Consider the following 20,304-nt stretch of genomic DNA (forward strand, 5'->3'; position numbering starts at 1 on the left):
TGTGAGAAGCACAGGTGTGCTGTGACAATGTGCCTCTGGGAACATATACAACGATTAGGCTCACAGCAGGCAGAGGCCTTGTGACAGACATGGCTCTTAGCCCTTACTAAAACAGCATGATGCACACACACCAACATCCTAGGTGGGAAAATATTTACCCTGATAAAAGAAGTGTCCAGTAGTCGAAACTTATTGTTTCTCCCTTGCAAGTGTGAACTACTCTTGCGAGAGCTGGCGTCACCCCGACAGACCAGCCCCAATTTAGCATAGAAAGGAGAAAGAGAATAAAGGAGTACAGAGGTATAAGTAGGGGACCTACAGCACCATGATTTTTGAGTGCTTTTCACTATCTATCTGCTGGTCAGATAAGTGACAGCCTCCCAAGGCTTCTGCAGCTAAGAGGGTCCCTAAGCCTTGTCCCTTATTCGTCTTTCCGCGGAATTGAGTGACCGATCCTGGCTTGGCACCGCTGGAATCGAGAGATGCAAGGAGGGTAAGAAGCACCCACACCTGATCTCCTATCTTTAGTGTACACATATTTTGAAATAGAGCTCTATACTTTGTTTTCTTTCTTTGGGATTGTGGCTTCAGTTTTGTAACTTGTTTGTGTGTGTAACATCTCTACATTTAAATAAGTAGGCACTAGCAATTTTTGTAACCACATGATTAGAATCTAGTTTAATAAATTTTGGTAACCATTGTGCATAAGCCTGACTTGTTTCTCTGGTTTACTGTAAAGCAGCCAACACAATTAAAGAACCTCAGCCGTTTTGGCTAGAAAGCCTGGCCATTAGGTGAGAGTACTAAGAGCCTAGCGTTGAGTTGTGCCGCCTCCACGGGGCAAACTCTTGGGGCACCTGTCAGTCAATCCTGGCTGCCCGCTGCGAAGGAGCTCAGAGCTCTAGCAGTTAAAGTCACGGGTGTGGAGAGGCTCTTAGTGCTGCCATTGGGGCACCTGTCAGTCAGTGTTGACTGCCCGCTGCGAAGGAGCTCTGAGCTCTAGCAGTTAAAGTCACGGGTGGTTAGGACCTTGGGGCATCCGTCAGCCTAGCCCGGGCTGCCCGCCGCGAAGGGACAGTGCGTCCTAGCGGTTAAAGTCACGGATGGTATAAAACGGGCATAGCTGGCACCTCACCAAACATCCCTGGCCATCGGCTAACAGGTGTTACAGTTGTACATGACAGAACTTGGATTTCTTAAAACAAACAACCCTCTGGTAGGAACTTACTATACAAAACCGCTCTGTGTTTTAAAGTGTTTTATTGAAAATTAGACAGCACGCAAGTTTGAAAACACCAAAATTAAGATCTGCGTGGAATGTTAAGCTGTTTTGTGTATGCTTTCTGGCAGTGTCTTCAATTACATGATCATGTACTATTTTTTTTTCCCCTCCCCAAGGGCCCATGCCTTTCAGCGCTTAAGTTGCGGACATGAAAAAATGTATTTCTGCATTCTTGCGGTAAAGACTCCTTGGGTATTTTCCTACTATGAATATGTACATGAATTTACAGTAAAAACAATAATTACCTAAGCTAGTACAACAAACAACATCATATTCAAAGGCCAGAAGGGACCATTGTGATCATCTAGTCTGACCTTCTCTATAGCACAAGCCATAGAACTTCTCCAAAATATTTCCAGAGCATATCGTTTTTAAAAAAACACCCATTCTTGATTTTAAAAATGGTCAGCGGTGAATTTACCACCCCACCTTGTACAACTTCTCTCTTGTGTGGGGGAAAATGTTGTGTAAACAGAGTCATTTGGGAAGACCAACAAACTGTAGCTCTGTTGAGTGCCCCCACTGTCTGGGCAATGCACAAGTGGTCTTTAAGACAGGACTCATAAAAGGCTTTATAGAGCAAAACCAACACTTTTTTTGTATTATGTCTAGAAACCAGTGCCATTGTTGAACATACATAATATGGTCACCTTAAGGTGTACTAAATAAATAAGATGCACTCACTAATGTTTGAGTAGTCTTCAAGTACAGCCAAACTCTCCTGCAGATTGGATTTTTGCAGTAGCATGGATAAGAGGGGGCTGATGGAGCATTCTTGGTGACTGGTGCAAAAGGACTTGCCTCTGCAATTCATGTTCTTTCTTGGCTCAACAGCTCATATGTGATGACCTCTGTAGACTTATTACAAGGACCACCTATATCCCCAGGCTTTTCCTTGTAGAGGAGATGTGGGTTGACTGAGGAGGAGATTGAGAGAAGGATAACTGAGACAGGCTTGGAAAGATGTAGGAAATTTTGATTCATCTGTTTCACTATGGACCTGATTTGGGACACTTACATAAAAACAATCTCAATAAAATATGTGCAATATGCTTAGCAGCTGGGATAGATGCTATAAATAAAATGTAGTAATATCCACATCTGAAACAAGATGTTGCACCCTCCTTACACACATGGTGCAGGGGAATTTTTGCTCTTAGGCTCCCCAGATACCAACTAACAGTAACAGCAGATGGGAATGCCTTTTCAGCCAAGGAAGGAATGCTCCTTTGCTATTCCTTCAGCTTTCCTTCCCCTCCAGACAACCAGTAATACCTGTCTCCTACCCATGTTGCACTTAAGTAGACCTCATTCAAACCCCAGTCAAGTCTAGACAATAGGAAAGTCAATTAGCCACACCATCCAGCTCTAGTAAATAGACAAAAGAGCTGCCATTGTCTAAATCTGTATTCTGAGAGTGCCTCTCTGCATTTTAATGGGACAGTGGAACAGTGATTCTGTAAGTGACTTTTTAATGAAGTGTTTGTCATCTTCCAGTGCAAACAGATTATTTGGGCATGTACTTGGACAAATTTATGTATTGGGAAACGTATCAATTGTACAACACAAAACCAAGTGGGTTAAATTCTTATTGCCATGGCCCTCAAACAGCTGAATTTGGACCATCAATCCTTTTTATTTATAGTGCAATATTATTTAATTCTGGGTTGCAGAAGCAAGCACTGAATTAATTATGTAGCTAAGTTTGTGTTTCTTCACAGCTGGAGGTGAGGCTTCTGTAGTCTGATCTGGCCTGTTTCCTCTTTTGTGTATTGTCTTGAGTATTTTTAGTTCTTATCACCACAATTTCTGTAACTGTTATCTGCTGCGACCATTTGTTGTTGTTTTTCTCCATTTTCCTATCCATTTCTCTTTGGCGTTCACTTGGTGCATGTCTATTTTGGTGTAAAGCTTTATTGTACTGTATATTCATCAAAAAACTAGCAAGATTTTTTTCTAAGAATTTGGTGACTACCTGTTAAATCACCTGGTAAGTATCATACTTTGAAGATTTTACCCAATGTGACATTAGTACTGTAAATGGCTAAGTAAGAGCACGATGAAATCCAGGGGAAGGGGAACCTCTGGTCTCCACTCCAACAGATGCAGGTGGCTTTGTAGATGGGCACCCCTGAAAAACTGACGGTTGCTCATATCCATCAGCTACTCTGTGACTAGTGTCACAGCAGTTAATGCTGCATAAACCTTTTAGGTCTCGGGCCTCTTGTGGATTGGTCAGCAGTTTTGTTTTGTTTTTGTTTGTTTGGTTTTTTTTTGGTGGAAATATGTTTTCTGTGTCTTTCTTGGTTGTGCCCACTTCCATGGATGGAAAAGATATCCTCATAGAACAATGAGGGCACTTTTCTGCTGAATAGGGAGAATTGGCCAGACATGGGGCAAATGCTTACTTTTATGAGCAGTGCTATGGATTCTTTGTCAACACAGAGCAGTCAGGGCCTTATCTCCTCTCTCCACATGACACATTGCATGGGATTTAATTTGTCTACCTCAGATGGCTGAAAGGTTGTGTTGTCCTAGTGTGATTAAAACTGTGATTCCTAGAAGTGCTAGCAGCCTTACTTTCAGAAGTTCTGCACATTCCCAATTCCCATTGAATATAATGATTCAGTGCCTCTGAGTAGCATGCCTTAGGTCTGAAGTTCCAGACCACTGAGATAGCTTGTACGCTCTCTCTGTTTCTAAAGCAGTATTATTCTCTATGTTGTGTGATTTTTGAAACATGTCTCACCCGGGGGGGACTTTTCGTTTCACTAATGTGCCTTTCCAGTCACCAGGCAGTTTCAGTTGACGGTGAATTGAAACTTAAATGCTACATGGTGGGTCACTGCCAAATTCAGTTTAGAAAAAAAAAATTAGAGAAATGAAATCAGCATAACTATGGTTTCCAAAAGGAAACTTGTTTATACAGTAGTTAGCCACCATTTTAACTTGTTTTATGTACTAAAGGGGATATTTTTAAAGGGAGCATCTTTGAAAGTCAGTGAGCGTTGGGTGCTCAGCCAACATTTGAAAATGCCTTTGAAAATCTCCCCTAAATCAATAGGTTGCACAAAGCTTTTTTTTAAACAAGCATGTAACTCTGCAGAGGTGGTTAACACTGTGATACTGACAGACCAGATGCCAGCTGTTGCCAAAGCTTTAGGACTCAACTGAGCACTGACAAATTCATTGCTGGAAACTAGTCTGGTTCACCTATGTGATAATATGGTTAAAATGGGTATTGGACTTATAATAATGTGTTTAGACTTTATGAAATGCTTGTAAGATGCTGCCTGCATTAATCTCACTTATAATATCTTTAGCACATGCTATAAGGTAATATTTAAGGTTTTGTTTTGTTTTGTTTTGTAACTGTAAAAACGTTTTCTCTGAAACTGTGAACCCAGTCCGGAGGATTATCTCCTGCCCACCAAGAAGGCCTGTCAAAACTAGATGGGCATTTGTGAGACATCACAATACAAAGACTGTTATTTTCCCCCTTACGCCCATGAAGAGGTTATGTGCAAAAGGGCTCATCCATTGAATTCTGGAAGAAGGAACTAAAAATAGCTGGTGAAAAATTTTCACTTCTTTTGCTGTTTGGATTCTCACAGGGCCAGAGCTACAAAACAGAAGCAGACCTCCAGAATCAACCTGGGTTAGCCCTAAGAGATATTCAGAGCAGACAGATTACTACAACTGTCACCTTTTGAAACCATAGACTGTAACTCATTTGTGTCTATATGCTTGCCTGCTTTACCCTTGTAATAACTCTCTCATTTCTTTCCTTAGTTAATAAATCCTTAGTTTGCTATAGGATTGACTACAAGTATTCTCTTTGGTGTGAGATATAAGGTACAGATTGACCTGGGGTAAATGACTGGTCCTTTGGGACTGGGAGTAACCTGAATGTTTTGTGATCTTTGGTGTATAGCGACCATCTATCACTAAGTCCAGCTTGCCTGGGTGGCAAGATTGAGTCACTTGGGCATTGCACTCTATGTTAAGGCTGTTATAGTGCTTTAGGAGTTCACACTTATTACTAGATTGGTGAAATTTAATTATAGAACAATGAAATCAAGACCTGTGGGGGGCTGTGTCACCCTTGCCCTTCAACTTGGGGTGCCATGCAACGCCTTACTGTTGTAGCTCCAAAGCTGCACCACTCACAAACAGTTTACCAGCGTGCAGGTCACTACCATATTGTGTGTGTGTGTGTAACTGCAGCCTGCTAGTCACACCCTGGCTCTCACCAGCCTGCGTTATACTGCAGGGTGACCCAACAAACTCCTGTCCTTGATTTTCTCCCAGAAATGTATATCCTATACTGCCCAGCCCTCTCCTGGACAGTCCAAATATATTAAATCTGTTATTCCTTTAAGGGAATAATATACACACAGCTTGCCACCCTAAAAGGAATTACCCAGACACTTGAATTTAAATAAGTTTATTAACTACAACGAGAGAGATTTTAAGTGAGATGAGGCATGAGAGTAAGAAATGGTTACCAAATAAAGATAAAATGTTTTCTAGTGCCCAGTTTAACAAAGTATATTTGATTTCAAGCAAAGTTTCTCACTGTATGCTTCCAACAGCATTACTGATCAAACTCTTCAGGTCAGGACGCCTCCCCCAGTGTCCAATGGCTGTTTCCTTTGTCTTCTCAAATGTGGAGAATGAGATGGGCCAGGGAGAGAGAGAAGGGTGTCTTGGGGTGTTTCACCCTCCTTTGTATAGTTTCAGTCCCTCTTTGAAAAGCATTTCCAGCTGGGAACGTAGAGACCGGGGATCTGACGGAGGAAGCAGACATGCTGTTTTTTTGCTAAAATGCAGATCTTTGTCCCTGCCCCCTTTTTTTGCCACAGAATAGCCACTTGCCACAGATGAGGGCCCATTAATTTTGTTGACACCTGGCTGGGGCATAAGCTTTCCCTTTATCTTTGAGAAATTGGTTTAGCCACTCCCCAGACTTATTTGGGAAACAGTTCTGTCATGCTTTCAGTTTATGTTCGTAATGTTCATAAGTTCATTGATTTTATACATAATGTTGCTACATGGATTTTACCATGATATGACTGATTAGCAAGTTATGAGTTTTCAAATGGTACCTCAGAAGGCATACTTAGTACAAAGATTATTACAATCATGTGTAGGGTGTGACTATGGGATGCATTCTGTCACAAGAACATACAACCAGTTTGGGGTCTCTGCTCTGCTTCTTGGCAGTCTGCCCTGAAGTTGGCACTCACAGTTGGGCCACTGCAGACACACACCTTGCAGGTTTAATGGACAGTCTCCCATTAAACTTCCATTGGTGTTGGACCAGTCCCTTAATGAACATCCATTTTGTAGTAATAAATGCATCAAACAGATTATTTCCACAGCACTAAAGGCATGCAATGAGCTTTAAAGATGAGTTAGACATATGCAGGCGCTCAGGACTGATAGTCTATTAAGTATTCTAACTGGACTGCCTACATAAATTAAGTGGAACCACTTACAAAGTATTTTTCCTTCTATAAAAATGTTGTTTACAGGTCTCACAGAACTAAGTAGAGTTTTAGCAAAGCTGATGCATTATTTATAAAACCTGAAAGTGAAAGACTAAATGCACCATCTATGAAAAGAAATGTCTAGCTGCCTGGGTCTATCAGCAAAACCAAATGTTATTGTATTGATAACATATCTTTAGGAATCAAGTACAGAATGTAGGCAACTATAGGCCTGATTGTGGTCACTTAATGCTCAGAACAAAATACCATTACACCTCTTCCTGTCTTGGGAGGGGGAAAAGGACTTCAGAGGTAGGATGATCCAGTAGTTAGGGTGCTAGCCTTGGACTTGGAAGACCCAGGTTTAATTCCCTGCTCTGCCACAGACTTCCTGTGTGACCATGGGCAAGTCACTTAGGCCCAGATCCTCCGAAGTATTTGGGTTCCTAACTCCTATTGATGTCTCCCTTTGATGATCTGGGCCTTAGTCTCTCTATGGCTCAGATCTCAATCTGTAAAACCGTGAGTTTAAATGCATTAAACAACTGTGAAGCTCTCAGATACTATGGTAATGGGAGCCATGTTAGTACCCTAGATTGATCTATGTTAGGTGCTTGCACCAGTGTAATTACATCAGCTACTACAGTGTCCCACATCTTAGTTACCTTCCTTCAATGCCCCCATCCTTAAAAGACATTTCTTCCCCAAAGTCTTTCACTGTTAATCCACCAGGGCAAGAAATTAAAAATCCAAAATAATCCACAGCGGTGAGCTAGTCTGTTTTGCGTCTGATTCCTGTTACCTTTTTTATTTAAACTGTAAGCCTTTTAGGCTTGGGAATAAGTCTGTTTATTACACAACTTCAGCTATACTGGTGGTGGTCAAAAAGGGGCCTGATCGTTGATTTTGCTAGGAGCAGGATTGAACCCTAACTAATCATAGTTAAATTTCCAGTTCTAAACTATCTTAATGTCAGGATCCTCTCTATTCACGCTGCTTCTAACAACATTGCCAGCTTAGAAAGAGGAAGTTGAACTTGTGCAAATCTGGGTCATCTGAGTGGATGTTGTTCCTTTCTAGCAAACCTCTTCTCCCTACCCAGTAAATACTCCTTAAGTATTTTGGCACTGCACACCCATTGTGGTCACCCATGTTGCCTCAGCTGAGCTTCTTAGGAAATTCTTGGAGAAGGAGTCATCATAGCCAATCCAGCCGCTGAAGGTATGATTGAGAGAGAAAGAGAGATTGTATTTGGATAAAATAGACCATTTGAAAAGGAAGCTATACAAAAACATGGCAAACTTGACAATGAATTGCTATACAGAATCTGTGACAGTGCACCTCTTCTTCATGAGCAAATGTGGACTCTGGGGAAAGGGGGAAATAAGTACAGGTAAAACCCTGAGCTATTTTTATCAGGGGGTAGAGGGTGGGCTGGAATAAATGAGGTCCCAAAGGTTTAATTTAAATATAACTTTGAAGAAGTGAGTAGCAGCAGCTGTTTCACATGTAATTGATTTCTCAAGTTTCATCTTGACTGAAGAAACGATAGCATCCGAACGTTATTCTGGTGTCTCAGTGAGTTATGCCATTTTGTGCTTGCTTCTGTACCTGAGCTGAAACAGTGGGCACTCCTTTCAAGCTGTTGTGTCTCCCTTTGATTTGCAGTTTTCGCCAGGGAAAAGTCATCTCTAAGTCTTGGAAGAACACAGGAAATGGTAGGTTCAGCTTCCACTTTAAGCATATTCTTAGAACTCTGTGGAATGGGAACTGTAACGTGGGTGAGAGAGGGGTTTTTCAGACTGTCCCTTTCCTTCCCAACACCAATTTCATAATTTGTCATAATGATTATAGTTGGCATTACACAATAACACGGATCAGGGGACAGATAACGTTTGCTCCTATTATTTTATGGCAAGTTTTTAGTATGATAGCATGTTAATAACAATATCCTCTTCCAGAATGTTCATATCCCTTGGGATGCTATTTTCTCTCTCTGCTCCAATTATATTTTCCCTTTAAAATCTGTATGAACAACTTCAAAGAAGGATGATAAAAGTCCATTTAGAAAATATCCCCAGTGCATTGTTTCTGAATATTTGATGAATACTGTAAGTCAGATGTGGATTTGATCGGGTTTATACAAGTCATAATTGGTCCTTCCATTGTCATGGACAGCCACATAGTCAGATTATAAAAATATGTTTATTTACGTGTAACAGTGAAATGCCTGCATTTGCCTAGAGAATAGATCACTTGATCAAATGTTAATCAGGCAGAAAGAGGACCTTTTTGCGCTTCCTACAATAGCAACAAACTGGCTATGCAGAAAACAACGGCAACGGTTGCGGCTACTGGTTTTAACTTCAGTTTCTTTTACTCTGAAGACTTTGACACAAATTATTATTGCTAATGCCATCTCCTTTCTACAGCGATCTGGGAAAGACACTGTTCTTGTTTGTATTATCGTAGTCTGTGGTGTGGACAAATAATTCGAGAGACCGTTTCTTAACCAAAGAGTTTACAATCAAAATAGATAAGACAGATGAATGGTGAGGAAAGAGAGGACGTGGCACTTCCCCCATTTCATGGATGGGAAACTGAGCACAGACACATTAAGGGCCAGATTTTTAAAGGTATTTAGGCACCTGAAGATGCAGAAATCAATAGGAGATAGGTGCCTAGTGAGATTTTCAAAAGTACCTAGCTGCATTTTAAGCACTTAATACACCTTTAGAAATCTGGCCCTAAGTAGCTTGCCCAGGATCACACAGGAAGCCTGTGAAATAGGCGCTGACTCTGTGGGTGCACCAGGCCTCAAGCACCCACTGAAAAAAAATAGGGGGAGGGGGGGTGCTCAGCTCACGATCTGCCCTGAGGACCCGCCCCCACTTGGCCTCTTGTCACCAGGGCTCCTGCCGCCGCTCACATAGGGTGGAGGGGGTGGAGAGGAATGAGCGGTGGGCGGGACCTCACGGGGAAGAGGCTGAGTGGGGATGGGGCCTCAGGGCAGAATGCAGGTGGAGCTGGGCCCCTCCTACATGTGGGCATAGAGCCATTGTAAACCCAGTACTGCCCTCACGAGCCACAGTGTTGCTGACCGTTTCATCTAGAAAGTTACGGTGAGATGTAATGTGTTTAAACTGGGTTATTACTGAAGACAGCTTGTAGGTGAGTGCAATGATTTTAATATATTGTCATTTATAATATAATGTAGTTCATTACTATCTTAATAATGATTAAATTATTAAGATACCAATGATAGACACACATTCAATAACTAGAATATAAAAGAAGTGTATAAATATGCTGAAAATAGCCTCCCCCAAAGCTGGCAGAACTCCCCTCTTCTCCCCCACCCCCCCACACCCCTCTTCAAAATCACCTACCAGCAAAACCAAAAGTCTGTGCCTGTGACAGCGCTAAGAATTGAGCCCAGGTTTCCCAAGTACCAGTCCAATACCTTAATCACAGCACCATCCTTCTTCTCTAAGGAATGTATCTAAAAAGTGTCAAAGATCAGGTTTGAATAAAATGTCTAAATTGTCCATAGTGAACCATCATAGCGAAGAATCCAACAGCATTTCTGTTACAGCAAGACCTGTACAAACCTGAACTTGAAAGCTGGAGTTCCAACACACATACATTGGTCTTTGTTGGGGAATGGGAGAAGGACTGGCATCCTTATGCCCTGTTCTTCTCTTCATCCTGACATGTGATGGTGCCTCTCTGGTCTTCTGCCAGGTAAGCCCCTTGAAACACACTGCTCCCACTCCCAGCAGGCTCTTTGAGCTACCCACAATGGGTTGTAATTAGACATGTCTTCCCCTATAATAGTGCTTGTGGAGAAACTCCCACTCACTGAGTGACCTCCATGGCAGACACACCCCATAATTCTGGAGAGGAGCTAGGGAACCTGAGGCTTCTTTAGTAACCTTGTGCTAGAGATTGTGAACATCTCTTCCAGCTCTCATGATTGGTGTATAGCCACAGGTATCCTGCTCATGGTTCTGGAGAAGGACCCTGCTGTCAGTAGAGGAGCAGCTTTTTATAGCTTACCCTTTTGGTAGCAATTTTCATTATTTTAATAATCATTTTATGTATTTTCTCATCCCTTATAAAAGTTACCAATTGCTTATGTGCTGTTATTGAGTTTACTAAATGTGCTCCTTAAAATGAAGTGATGCATAATATTATTGAAATTTTTCTCTTGCAACTTTTTTAACAAAAATAATTCCTTTTCCAACCAAATGAAGATTTTAATGGGTAATTTTTCATCTTGTTCAAAGTTCTCAGTTAATTTTTTCAGGGTTTTTTTTTCCAGTTAATTTGGTTTTCAGTTAATTTTTTTTTTTTTAAAATGTGTCCCCCACCCCCCTTATCTCCCTTTTTTCCTCCTCCATCACCACCTCCGTTGTTTATTAATGAAAAATATTGAATTGGGAGAGTGATTTTTTTTCCTCTACAGATTACCTCATTACCTCAGCCTGGAGGCTGCAACCAATTTCTCTTACTCTAAGGCTATATGGAAATGTGGGAGGGTTCTGGCACCTTTTGGTGTTGTCAGATGGAGTCACCCATTTGAGTGAAAGGTTGAGGTTCCTCAGGAATGTAGAGAACTGATCTGAACCTCATGTGAAAATAAATGAAATTTGTCTCATTGACATAAAACATCTCCTAGGACACAATCCAGCTGCTATTGAAGTCAATGGCAAAACTCCTATTGACTTCAATTGGATGCAGATGAGGTAAATGACTTCTTATGTTCCTACTTTAGTACTGAAGCTTTATATTGGAAAGTTGACAGAATAAATCTCCTGAAGTTCTTAAACTAAGTGTTAATTTTAGAGAACAGAAATGCAGTGTCACATGAGAGCCGTTCCATCTATTTCTTATGGTTGGTCTCCTTTCAGTTCTTGTTAACTCCTTTGTAGACATCTGGGGCTGGCTATTTTAGGTAACAATGAAATACAATATGGCCAGGGTGGAGGAGCAGCAGGGGAGCAACTTAAGTGAGCACAACATATATAACATGAAAACCTAAATATTCAAAATGCCTATGTTACCTACCAAGTGGGTCTGAATTAGTGCTCAACAGCATTTTCCCAGACATTCAGTTTAACAGGTGGCTTGTAATAACAAAAAGATGTTCACATGATCAAACAGGAGTGAAGAAACACTTGGGCATACCTAGTGGCATCTGTTTAAGCATCTGATTCTCAATGTAATTAGCTGCTTAATTGAACTTCCACATTCAGTCAATACATTCCCTCATGTAATTACTTGATTCATTAAAAAGCACTGGATGTAATGTTTTGTTCTCCATTCCTTACACATCAAATTACTGAGAGAGAAATTTTAATTATGAATTTTTTTAAAGTTTTCAAAAAAAAATCCAGACAAAAGACAGTCCCAAAATAACACAATAAATAAGGATAGTTAAAATTGTATTGAAATTCAGGTGATTGAAAACTTCAATGAATAATATTACTTGAACAAAAAAATAGTGACTGCACATGAAAGAAGGAAATATCCACTAGAATACTGAGAAATGTTACTTCCCCATTCCAGTCCCCCTCCCTCCCCAATACAAATAAAAAGAGTAGCCAAAATCACAAATATAGGTGTGAAAAGAGAGCTCATTTGGGGAGATTCTGTGAACTTTGAAATGTCTGGGTTTTGGCTCTCTTATTTAGCTATTATTATTTGTTAAAGGGACACAGCCAATTTAAAAGTACACCTCTGCTTGATTCTTTTTAACCTATCATTGTTACATCAGCACCTTAGTTTACTGGCCTGAATTTTCAAAAGTATATAGTGATAGTATATTTTGTTTTGATTTTAAAGGGTGCTGATCACATACCTGCTGAAAATCAGGCCCCTTTAATGTGTGTCAAGTTGGGCACCCAAGTCACTAGTCACTTTTTGAAAATTTACAGTTTGACCACTTGGAGATCAACCCAGGACGTGAATGTGCACACTAGCCTAGCCTGCTGCACATGAAGTTGTTGAGTGGATCCGCTACCGCACACTGAAAGTTCTATAGTGCAAAGCTGCAGATCAAAGTGTGCTAGGGAACTTTTAGTGTGTGACAAGGGGTCCATATGGCCAGTTAGCGCACAGCAGGCTTGTGTGCAGTAGACATACACCCCAGCTTGCCACCTACTAAGTCTCCGTATAGACAAGCCCTTACTCCACTGTAAACTGAACCCGAGTATCTTAAAAACAAAACCAGCCTATTTTTTCCATTTGTTTATTTTGTGCATTTGACAACAATTTGTGCATTAGTCATTTCACTGCTTCCTTTTGTACAGCTACAACTTACCATGCATTGAAAATGAACTCTGAAACATTTCTCCTATACCTTTAAATGTAATATTACTACATTCTCAAACGATATACAGAAGTACAATATAGGGGAAAATCATGAGTATGAAAAGAAACAAATGTCAGATCTCTCCTTGCTGAGTTAACATATGCAGCTGGACTGTTTTGATAGCTTTCTATGTGGGGTTTATTTAACCCTTTTAAATTGAGCTACCTAATTCCACACAATGTCAAGTATCAGGGGGTAGCCGTGTTAGTCTGTATCCACAAAACAAATTTAAAAGTAGCCATACTTGAACAAAAAAACTTCAGAAACAGACTTCAAAGAGAAACAGCAGAACTAAAATTCATTTGCAAATTTAACACCGTTAATTTGGGCTTGAATAGGGACTGGGAGTGGCTGGCTCATTACAAAAGCAGCTTTGACTCTCCTGGAATTGACACCTCCTCATCTATTGTTGGGAGTGGACTACATCCACCCTGATCGAATTGGCCCTGTCAACACTGGTTCTCCACTTGTGAGGTAACTCCCTTCCCTTCATGTGTCAGTATATTTATGTCTGCATCTGTAATTTTCACTCCATGCGTCTGAAGAAGTGGGGTTTTTACCCATGAAAGCTTATGCTCAAATAAATCTGTTAGCCTTTAAGGTGCCACCGGACTCCTTGTTCTAATTCCGCACAAGTTTTCAGATGGATTTCTCTGGGCCTACATGAGTATAACGTAGCTGTGCACGGAAATGGAGATTAACCAAAGAGAATTCCCAGTCACATGAATTTCATTTGTCTTTCACAACACTTTTGAGTAAGTTCTTTAATGTTCTTTAGTGCTTTGTTGAATAGAGAATTTTGGGATCTAATATTTAATAGTTAAAAGGGAAAAATAATTGCAGATGTATATTGCAGCTGTACTAAATCATTGTGCGTTTCTTTCCTTCTTTTCAGGCCTTTCACACATGGCCCTCAAACAGATTGCGCTTCCTCTTGCTCTTCCTGTTTTCCAAGCTGCTGTCAGCCAGATGGTTTCCTAAAAGCTTACCCTGTGATGTGAAAGTAGAAGCTTCAACAGCCAATGTGATAGTGGACTGCAGTGATCGTCGCCTCACTGAAATCCCACACGGGATTCCTCTGAACACCACCAACCTGACTCTCACCATTAATCATATTCCAAACATTTACCCAACATCCTTTGTCCATCTTGATAATCTTTTGGAGATTGATTTCAGGTGCAACTGTGTGCCTGTTCGACTGGGGCCAAAGGATCATGTGTGCACCAGGAGACTGCAAATCCAGAACAGCAGCTTTGCCACTCTTACAAAGTTAGAGTCATTGTACTTGGATGGAAATCAACTATCAGAAATACCTCGGGGGCTTCCTTCTAATTTACGCCTGCTGAGCCTCGAAGCAAACAGCATTTTTTCCATCACAAAAGAGAATCTGTCAGAACTTGGAAACATAGAAATGTTGTATCTGGGACAGAACTGCTATTACCGTAATCCGTGCAATGTTTCATTTGAAATTGAAGAAGCAGCCTTCCGGGGCTTGAGAAATTTAACAGTATTGTCCCTGAAAGCCAATAATTTAACCTACATTCCACACAATTTATCATCCACTTTAAAGGAACTGTACCTTTACAATAACATGATTCAAAAAGTTCAGGAGCATGATTTAAATGACCTTTACAATTTGGAAATTCTTGATTTAAGTGGCAACTGCCCTCGCTGTTACAATGCCCCATTTCCATGTACTCCGTGCCCTAATAATGCCCCAATTTGGATCCATCACAAGGCCTTTGATGCCTTAAAAGAATTAAAAATTCTGCGCCTTCACAGTAACTCCCTTCACAATGTACCCAGTAGTTGGTTTAAGAACACCAAGAATCTCAAAGTGCTTGACCTTTCCCAAAATTTCCTGGCCAAAGAAATTGGAGAAGCTTGTTTTTTGAACTTTATCCCCAACCTCGTAGAGCTGGATCTGTCCTTTAATTTCGAACTTCAGGTTTATTCTTCATTTTTGAACCTGTCTAAGACATTTTCCTCTCTCACACACCTGGAAATTTTGAGGGTTAAGGGTTATGTCTTCAGAGAATTGAGTCAAGAAAACCTACATCCATTGCTTCATCTTAGAAACTTGACAGTTTTGGACCTGGGAACTAATTTTATCAAACTTGCTAACCTGAGTATGTTTAAAAAATTCCCATCTCTTAAAATGATAGACCTCTCAGTAAATAAAATATCTCCTTCTTCAGGTGAATTCAATAATCATGGTTTTTGTTCTATCCCCATGGCTTCAGTAGACCAATACAAAAGCCAAATGCTGCAGGAAATGCATTATTTCCGGTATGATGAGCATGGGCGAAGTTGTAAATCCAAAGACAAAGAGGCTGCTTCCTTCCAACCTTTTGTTAATGAGGACTGCCTCAGTTATGGGGAAACTCTGGATCTAAGCAGAAACAACATATTTTTTATCAACCCCTCTGACTTCCAGCATCTCACTTTCCTCAAATGCCTCAACTTGTCAGGTAATGCTATCAGCCAGACTTTGAAAGGAAGTGAGTTCTACCCTCTGTCTGGACTGAAATATCTGGATTTTTCTAACAATCGGATTGATCTGTTGTACTCAACTGCCTTCCAGGAACTGAAAGATCTGGAAATTCTAGACCTGAGCGGTAACAAACATTATTTTCTGGCAGAAGGTATTACTCACATGCTTGATTTTACAAAGAATTTGACCTTTCTGAAGAAGCTGATGATGAATGGGAATGAAATTTCCACTTCTACTAATATGGGGATGGAAAGTCATTCTCTTCAGACTTTGGAATTCAAAGGAAATCACTTAGATGTTTTATGGAGGGATGGGGATACTAGATACTTGTCATTTTTCAAGAATCTGACCAGCCTAGAGCAACTGGACATTTCCTACAACTCTCTGAGTTTTGTGCCTCCTGGTGCTTTTGAAGGGATGCCTCCACGGCTCAAGGTACTCATCTTAACCAATAACATGCTGAAGACTTTCAACTGGGGGAAACTCCACTTTTTGGAGAAACTGGAAACCTTGGATCTTAGCAACAATCTGTTGAGTACTGTCCCCCGGGAGCTGTCCAGTTGCTCTGCAACCCTCCACAAACTGATCCTACAGAACAATAGGATCCGACGGCTGACTAAGCACTTTCTCAGAGATGCCTTCCAGTTAAAACACTTGGATCTCAGCTCAAACAAAATCCAAATAATTAAGAAATCTAGCTTCCCAGAGAATGTTATCAGCAATCTGGAGATGTTGCTTTTACATGGCAACCCTTTCAAGTGCATTTGTGATGCTGTGTGGTTTGTTTGGTGGATCAACCAGACTGAGGTTACAATTCCTCTGCTGGCCACAGATGTGACCTGTGCAGGCCCAGGAGCACATAAAGGTAAGAGTGTGATTTTCTTGGATCTGTATACCTGCGAACTGGACTCCTCTCATGTGATCCTGTACTCTCTGACAGCATCAGCTATCCTGTGTCTGATGGTGTTTACAGTTACAAGTCACCTCTATTTCTGGGATATGTGGTATAGTTACCATTTCTGCACTGCCAAGATAAAGGGCTATCGGCGTTTACATTCACCAGAAACTTGCTATGATGCTTTTGTCTCCTACGATAACGAAGATCCAGCTGTAGCTGAATGGATCTTGAAAGAATTAGTTGAAAACCTGGAAGATCAAAAAGATAAACAGTTCAATTTATGTTTGGAAGAAAGAGATTGGCTGCCGGGGCAACCAGTTTTGGACAACCTTTCCCAGAGCATACAACTGAGCCGAAAAACTGTATTTGTGCTGACTAACAAGTACACAACAAGTGGCAACTTTAAGACAGCATTTTACATGGCACACCAGAGACTTATGGATGAAAAAGTAGATGTGATTATCTTGATATTTCTTGAGAGAGCTCTGAAGAAGTCCAGGTACCTCCGGCTGAGGAAAAGGCTGTGTAGTAGCTCTGTCCTAGAGTGGCCAACCAATCCTCAGTCCCAGTGTTATTTCTGGCAGTGTCTGAAAAATGCATTGGCGACAAACAATGACATGACCTACAACAAACTGTTCCAAGAGACTGTGTAGCTCTCTCACGCCCTGTACAATCTTAGTATGATACTGAGTAGACTGGAAAAAGAAAAGGAGGACTTGTGGCACCTTAGAGACTAACCAATTTATTTGAGCATAAGCTTTCATGAGCTACAGCTCGCTTCATCGGATGCACCAAATACAGACTAACACGGCTGAGTAGACTGGGTGATACTGAAACTCAAATTTTACTTGAAGAAGGTTTCAAAGCATGGGAGATAACTTAAGCCTGACATTATATCAAAAGTTAAATGCACATAATATTGGAAAGACAGTATTTTACTTGTCTCCCTGCAACATGACGGCCTTACATTTAATCATCACCAGTTGCCAACCAGACTGCACCTTACCAGGCACTTACTGCTATACATAGAGATAAAACGCACTACCAGCTGAAAGACTCAGGTTTGGAACAGAATCATAGCTTCCAGTTTTCAGTTCAGTGGAGGCTGAGAGCTTCTCCTCTAGGTTGGCTCAAATATCTCTGAGACCACTTACTTGTGTTACTGTATTACATGGACTACAAGGAGAAGTTTAGCTGTGTCTGAAACTGGTGCACTCTGGATCATTGTTAGATTAAATAGTATTCTCATATAAAACTGTAGCTCACCAACCTAAGGCAGCACCAAACCCTGCTAGAACAAAAGATGCAAAACCTGTAGACATACTTCCACTGCTACAATGATCAATACCCCCCACAACACACCTTTCAAGGTCCATGAGTTCTACACATGCCTATCACAAGATGTACCTCATCCAGTGCACTAGATGCTTCAATAACAACTGTGTGGGTGAAACCAGACAATCGCTATGCTCTCAGATGAACTCATACTGAAAAATGACAAAAACACCATATCGCCTGTGGGTGAACACTTTTCACAGAACAATCATTCTACATCTGACCTCTCAGTCCCCATTCTCGAAGGAAACCTGCCCAATATCTTCAAAAGATGAGCCTGGGAGCTTAAATCCATAACTTCACTAGACACTAAAAATCATGGACTGAATAAAACACTGTATTTATGGCTTATTACAGCAATCTATAAGCCACTACCAACCCCCTTCTCTTGCCCCCATGTGCCTTTTTTCCCCTCCCTGCCTTCTCACCTCCCTTCTCTGCAATGACTGTAGGAGTGTTAATGGGGCACTTCACCTTGAATGGTCCCTTGAAATATGTGTTAACTACTTATGCAAACAATCTGTTCCACCTTGTATTTAACTGTGACACTGAGTATGTTTCCCAGACCTGAAGAAGAGCTCTGTGTAAGCTTATAAGAACATAAGAACGGCCATAATGGGTCAGACCAAAGGTCCATCTAGCCCAGTATCCTGTCTTCTGACAGTGGCCAATGCCAGGTGCTCCAGAGGGAATGAACAGAACAGGTAATCATCAAGTGATCCATCCCCTGTCGCCCATTCCCAGCTTCTGGCAAACAGAGGTTAGGAACACCATCCCTGCCCATCCTGGCTAATAGCTATTGATGGAGCTATCCTCCATTAATTTATCTAGTTCTTTTTTGAACTCTGTTATAGTCTTGGCCTTCACAACATCCTCTGGCAAGGAGTTCCATAGGTTGACTGTGCGTTGGGTGAAAAAATACTTCCTTTTGTTTGTTTTAAACCTGCTGCCTATTAATTTCATTTGGTGGTCCCTAGTTCTTTTGTTATGAGAAGGGAATAAATAACATTTCCTTATTTATTTTCTCCACACCAGTCATGATTTTTATAGACCTCTATCATGTCCCCTCTTAGTTGTCTCTTTTCCAAGCTGAAAAGTCCCAGTCTTATTAACCTCTCCTCATACAGCAGCTGTTCCATATCCCTAATCATTTTTGTTGCCCTTTTCTGAACGCTTTCCAAGGCCAATAGATCTTTTTTAAGATGGGGCGACCACATCTACACACGTGGGCGTACCATGGATTTATATAGAGGCAATATGATCTTTTCTGGCCTATTATCTATCCCTTTCTTAATGATTCCCAACATTCCGTTCACCTTTTTTACTGCCGCTGCACATTGAGTGGATGTTTGCAAGCTTGTCTCTCTTGTCAACAGAAGCTGGGCAAATAAACAATAATTACCTCACCCACCTTGTCTCTAATATCCTGGAACCGACATGGCTACAACACTGCATACAGTACATGCATACATGAAGTGTAATATGTAACATGAAGTGCAGGAGGTTGTTCTGCCAAAGGACGCTGTGTTCACTGGCTTCCCCCACAGCCATCTCCATGCCCTTTTGCATAATATGCCATATATGTGGAATGGCCTCCCATTGCTGGGCACAGGGGAAGGGGGCAGGAACAGAAGAGTCTCTTTGCTCCAGCCTCCTATTTTCACTTGCCAAGGGTGAGGGTGAGAGAAAATGCTTTGTTTCCACCTGATTTGGGCTAGTGGCACCTAGGCCCCGTCTTCAGCCCTGTCACACATCAGGGAGAGAATGAGAAGACATCCCTGTGCTTCTCCCCCTATTTCACTGAGCTGGAGGCCACATGAAGGGTGTGGAGTCTGTATGTCGATGAGCGTAAAGAAGGGTGATGTTCCATAAGTGTTGATTCGGGTTGTATAGATGATTCCCAGACACAACTCAGGAGCAGCGATAAGCAAAACTTAGGAGTGACTGGGTGTGGAGATGTTCAGGCACAGCAGGATCCGCCCTGAGAAGTGATCAGTGCGCCTCTCCCAGGCAGCGCATTAACCACAGACTGGGCCAGCGCTCATTGTCTACACGTGAATCATTGCAGGAGTAGCAAATAACAGCATTCACATGTCACCACCCTCTCATGCTCGCCCTCCGCCCCCTGCGCCAAATACGCAGACGTGGGGGTTGAGAGAAGACTGAAATGCCAAAACCTTTACATTCCCTTCCTGCTCCTTATTGGATGTCCTATAATATTTGTGTATGTAACTGAACCTGTGTAGTTTACTGTATTCAACTGTTGTTCCATTCTCCCGTCAATCTGCACATGTGGAATGTTCTGCATTCTCAATAGTACAGCATTTCACCCGTGGGATAACAAGCATTTTACTACAAGTTAAAAGAAAAGGAGTACTTGTGGCACCTTAGAGACTAACCAATTTATTTGAGCATGAGCTTTCATCA

At 41.4% G+C, this 20,304-nt stretch overlaps 2 protein-coding genes across 5 annotated transcripts in view; both read left to right on the forward strand.

The window, feature by feature from the left end:
* The first annotated feature begins 2,203 nt into the window (after window positions 1-2,203).
* On the forward strand, window positions 2,204-19,283 carry TLR7 (toll like receptor 7). 3 transcript variants are annotated; one of them, XM_043537818.1, is made up of 3 exons: window positions 2,204-3,272; window positions 8,443-8,492; window positions 14,046-19,283. In XM_043537818.1, the coding sequence occupies exons 2-3, from the start codon at window positions 8,490-8,492 to the stop codon at window positions 17,193-17,195; spliced, it is 3,153 nt and encodes a 1,050-aa protein (XP_043393753.1). In that variant the 5' UTR covers window positions 2,204-3,272; window positions 8,443-8,489; the 3' UTR covers window positions 17,196-19,283. The 3 variants fall into 3 exon arrangements, with proteins under 3 accessions (XP_043393753.1, XP_027678403.2, XP_043393752.1); XM_027822602.3 differs by lacking the exon at window positions 2,204-3,272 and adding an exon at window positions 7,969-7,995; XM_043537817.1 differs by lacking the exon at window positions 2,204-3,272 and adding an exon at window positions 8,324-8,352.
* The window catches only part of LOC102929320 (toll-like receptor 8), a 49,513-nt gene continuing 37,171 nt past the window's right edge, over window positions 7,963-20,304 (forward strand). The window contains exons 1-2 of one of the 2 annotated variants that reach the window (XM_043537819.1): window positions 7,963-7,995; window positions 8,443-8,492. The gene's annotated coding sequence lies outside the window, so the exon portion shown is untranslated. Of the gene's footprint in view, window positions 7,996-8,315; window positions 8,353-8,442; window positions 8,493-20,304 lie in introns of those variants that run through there. The other variant, XM_043537820.1, reaches the window with a different exon arrangement.

The sequence above is a fragment of the Chelonia mydas genome, chromosome 1 (assembly GCF_015237465.2).
Source record: "Chelonia mydas isolate rCheMyd1 chromosome 1, rCheMyd1.pri.v2, whole genome shotgun sequence".
Lineage (NCBI taxonomy): Eukaryota > Metazoa > Chordata > Testudines > Cheloniidae > Chelonia > Chelonia mydas.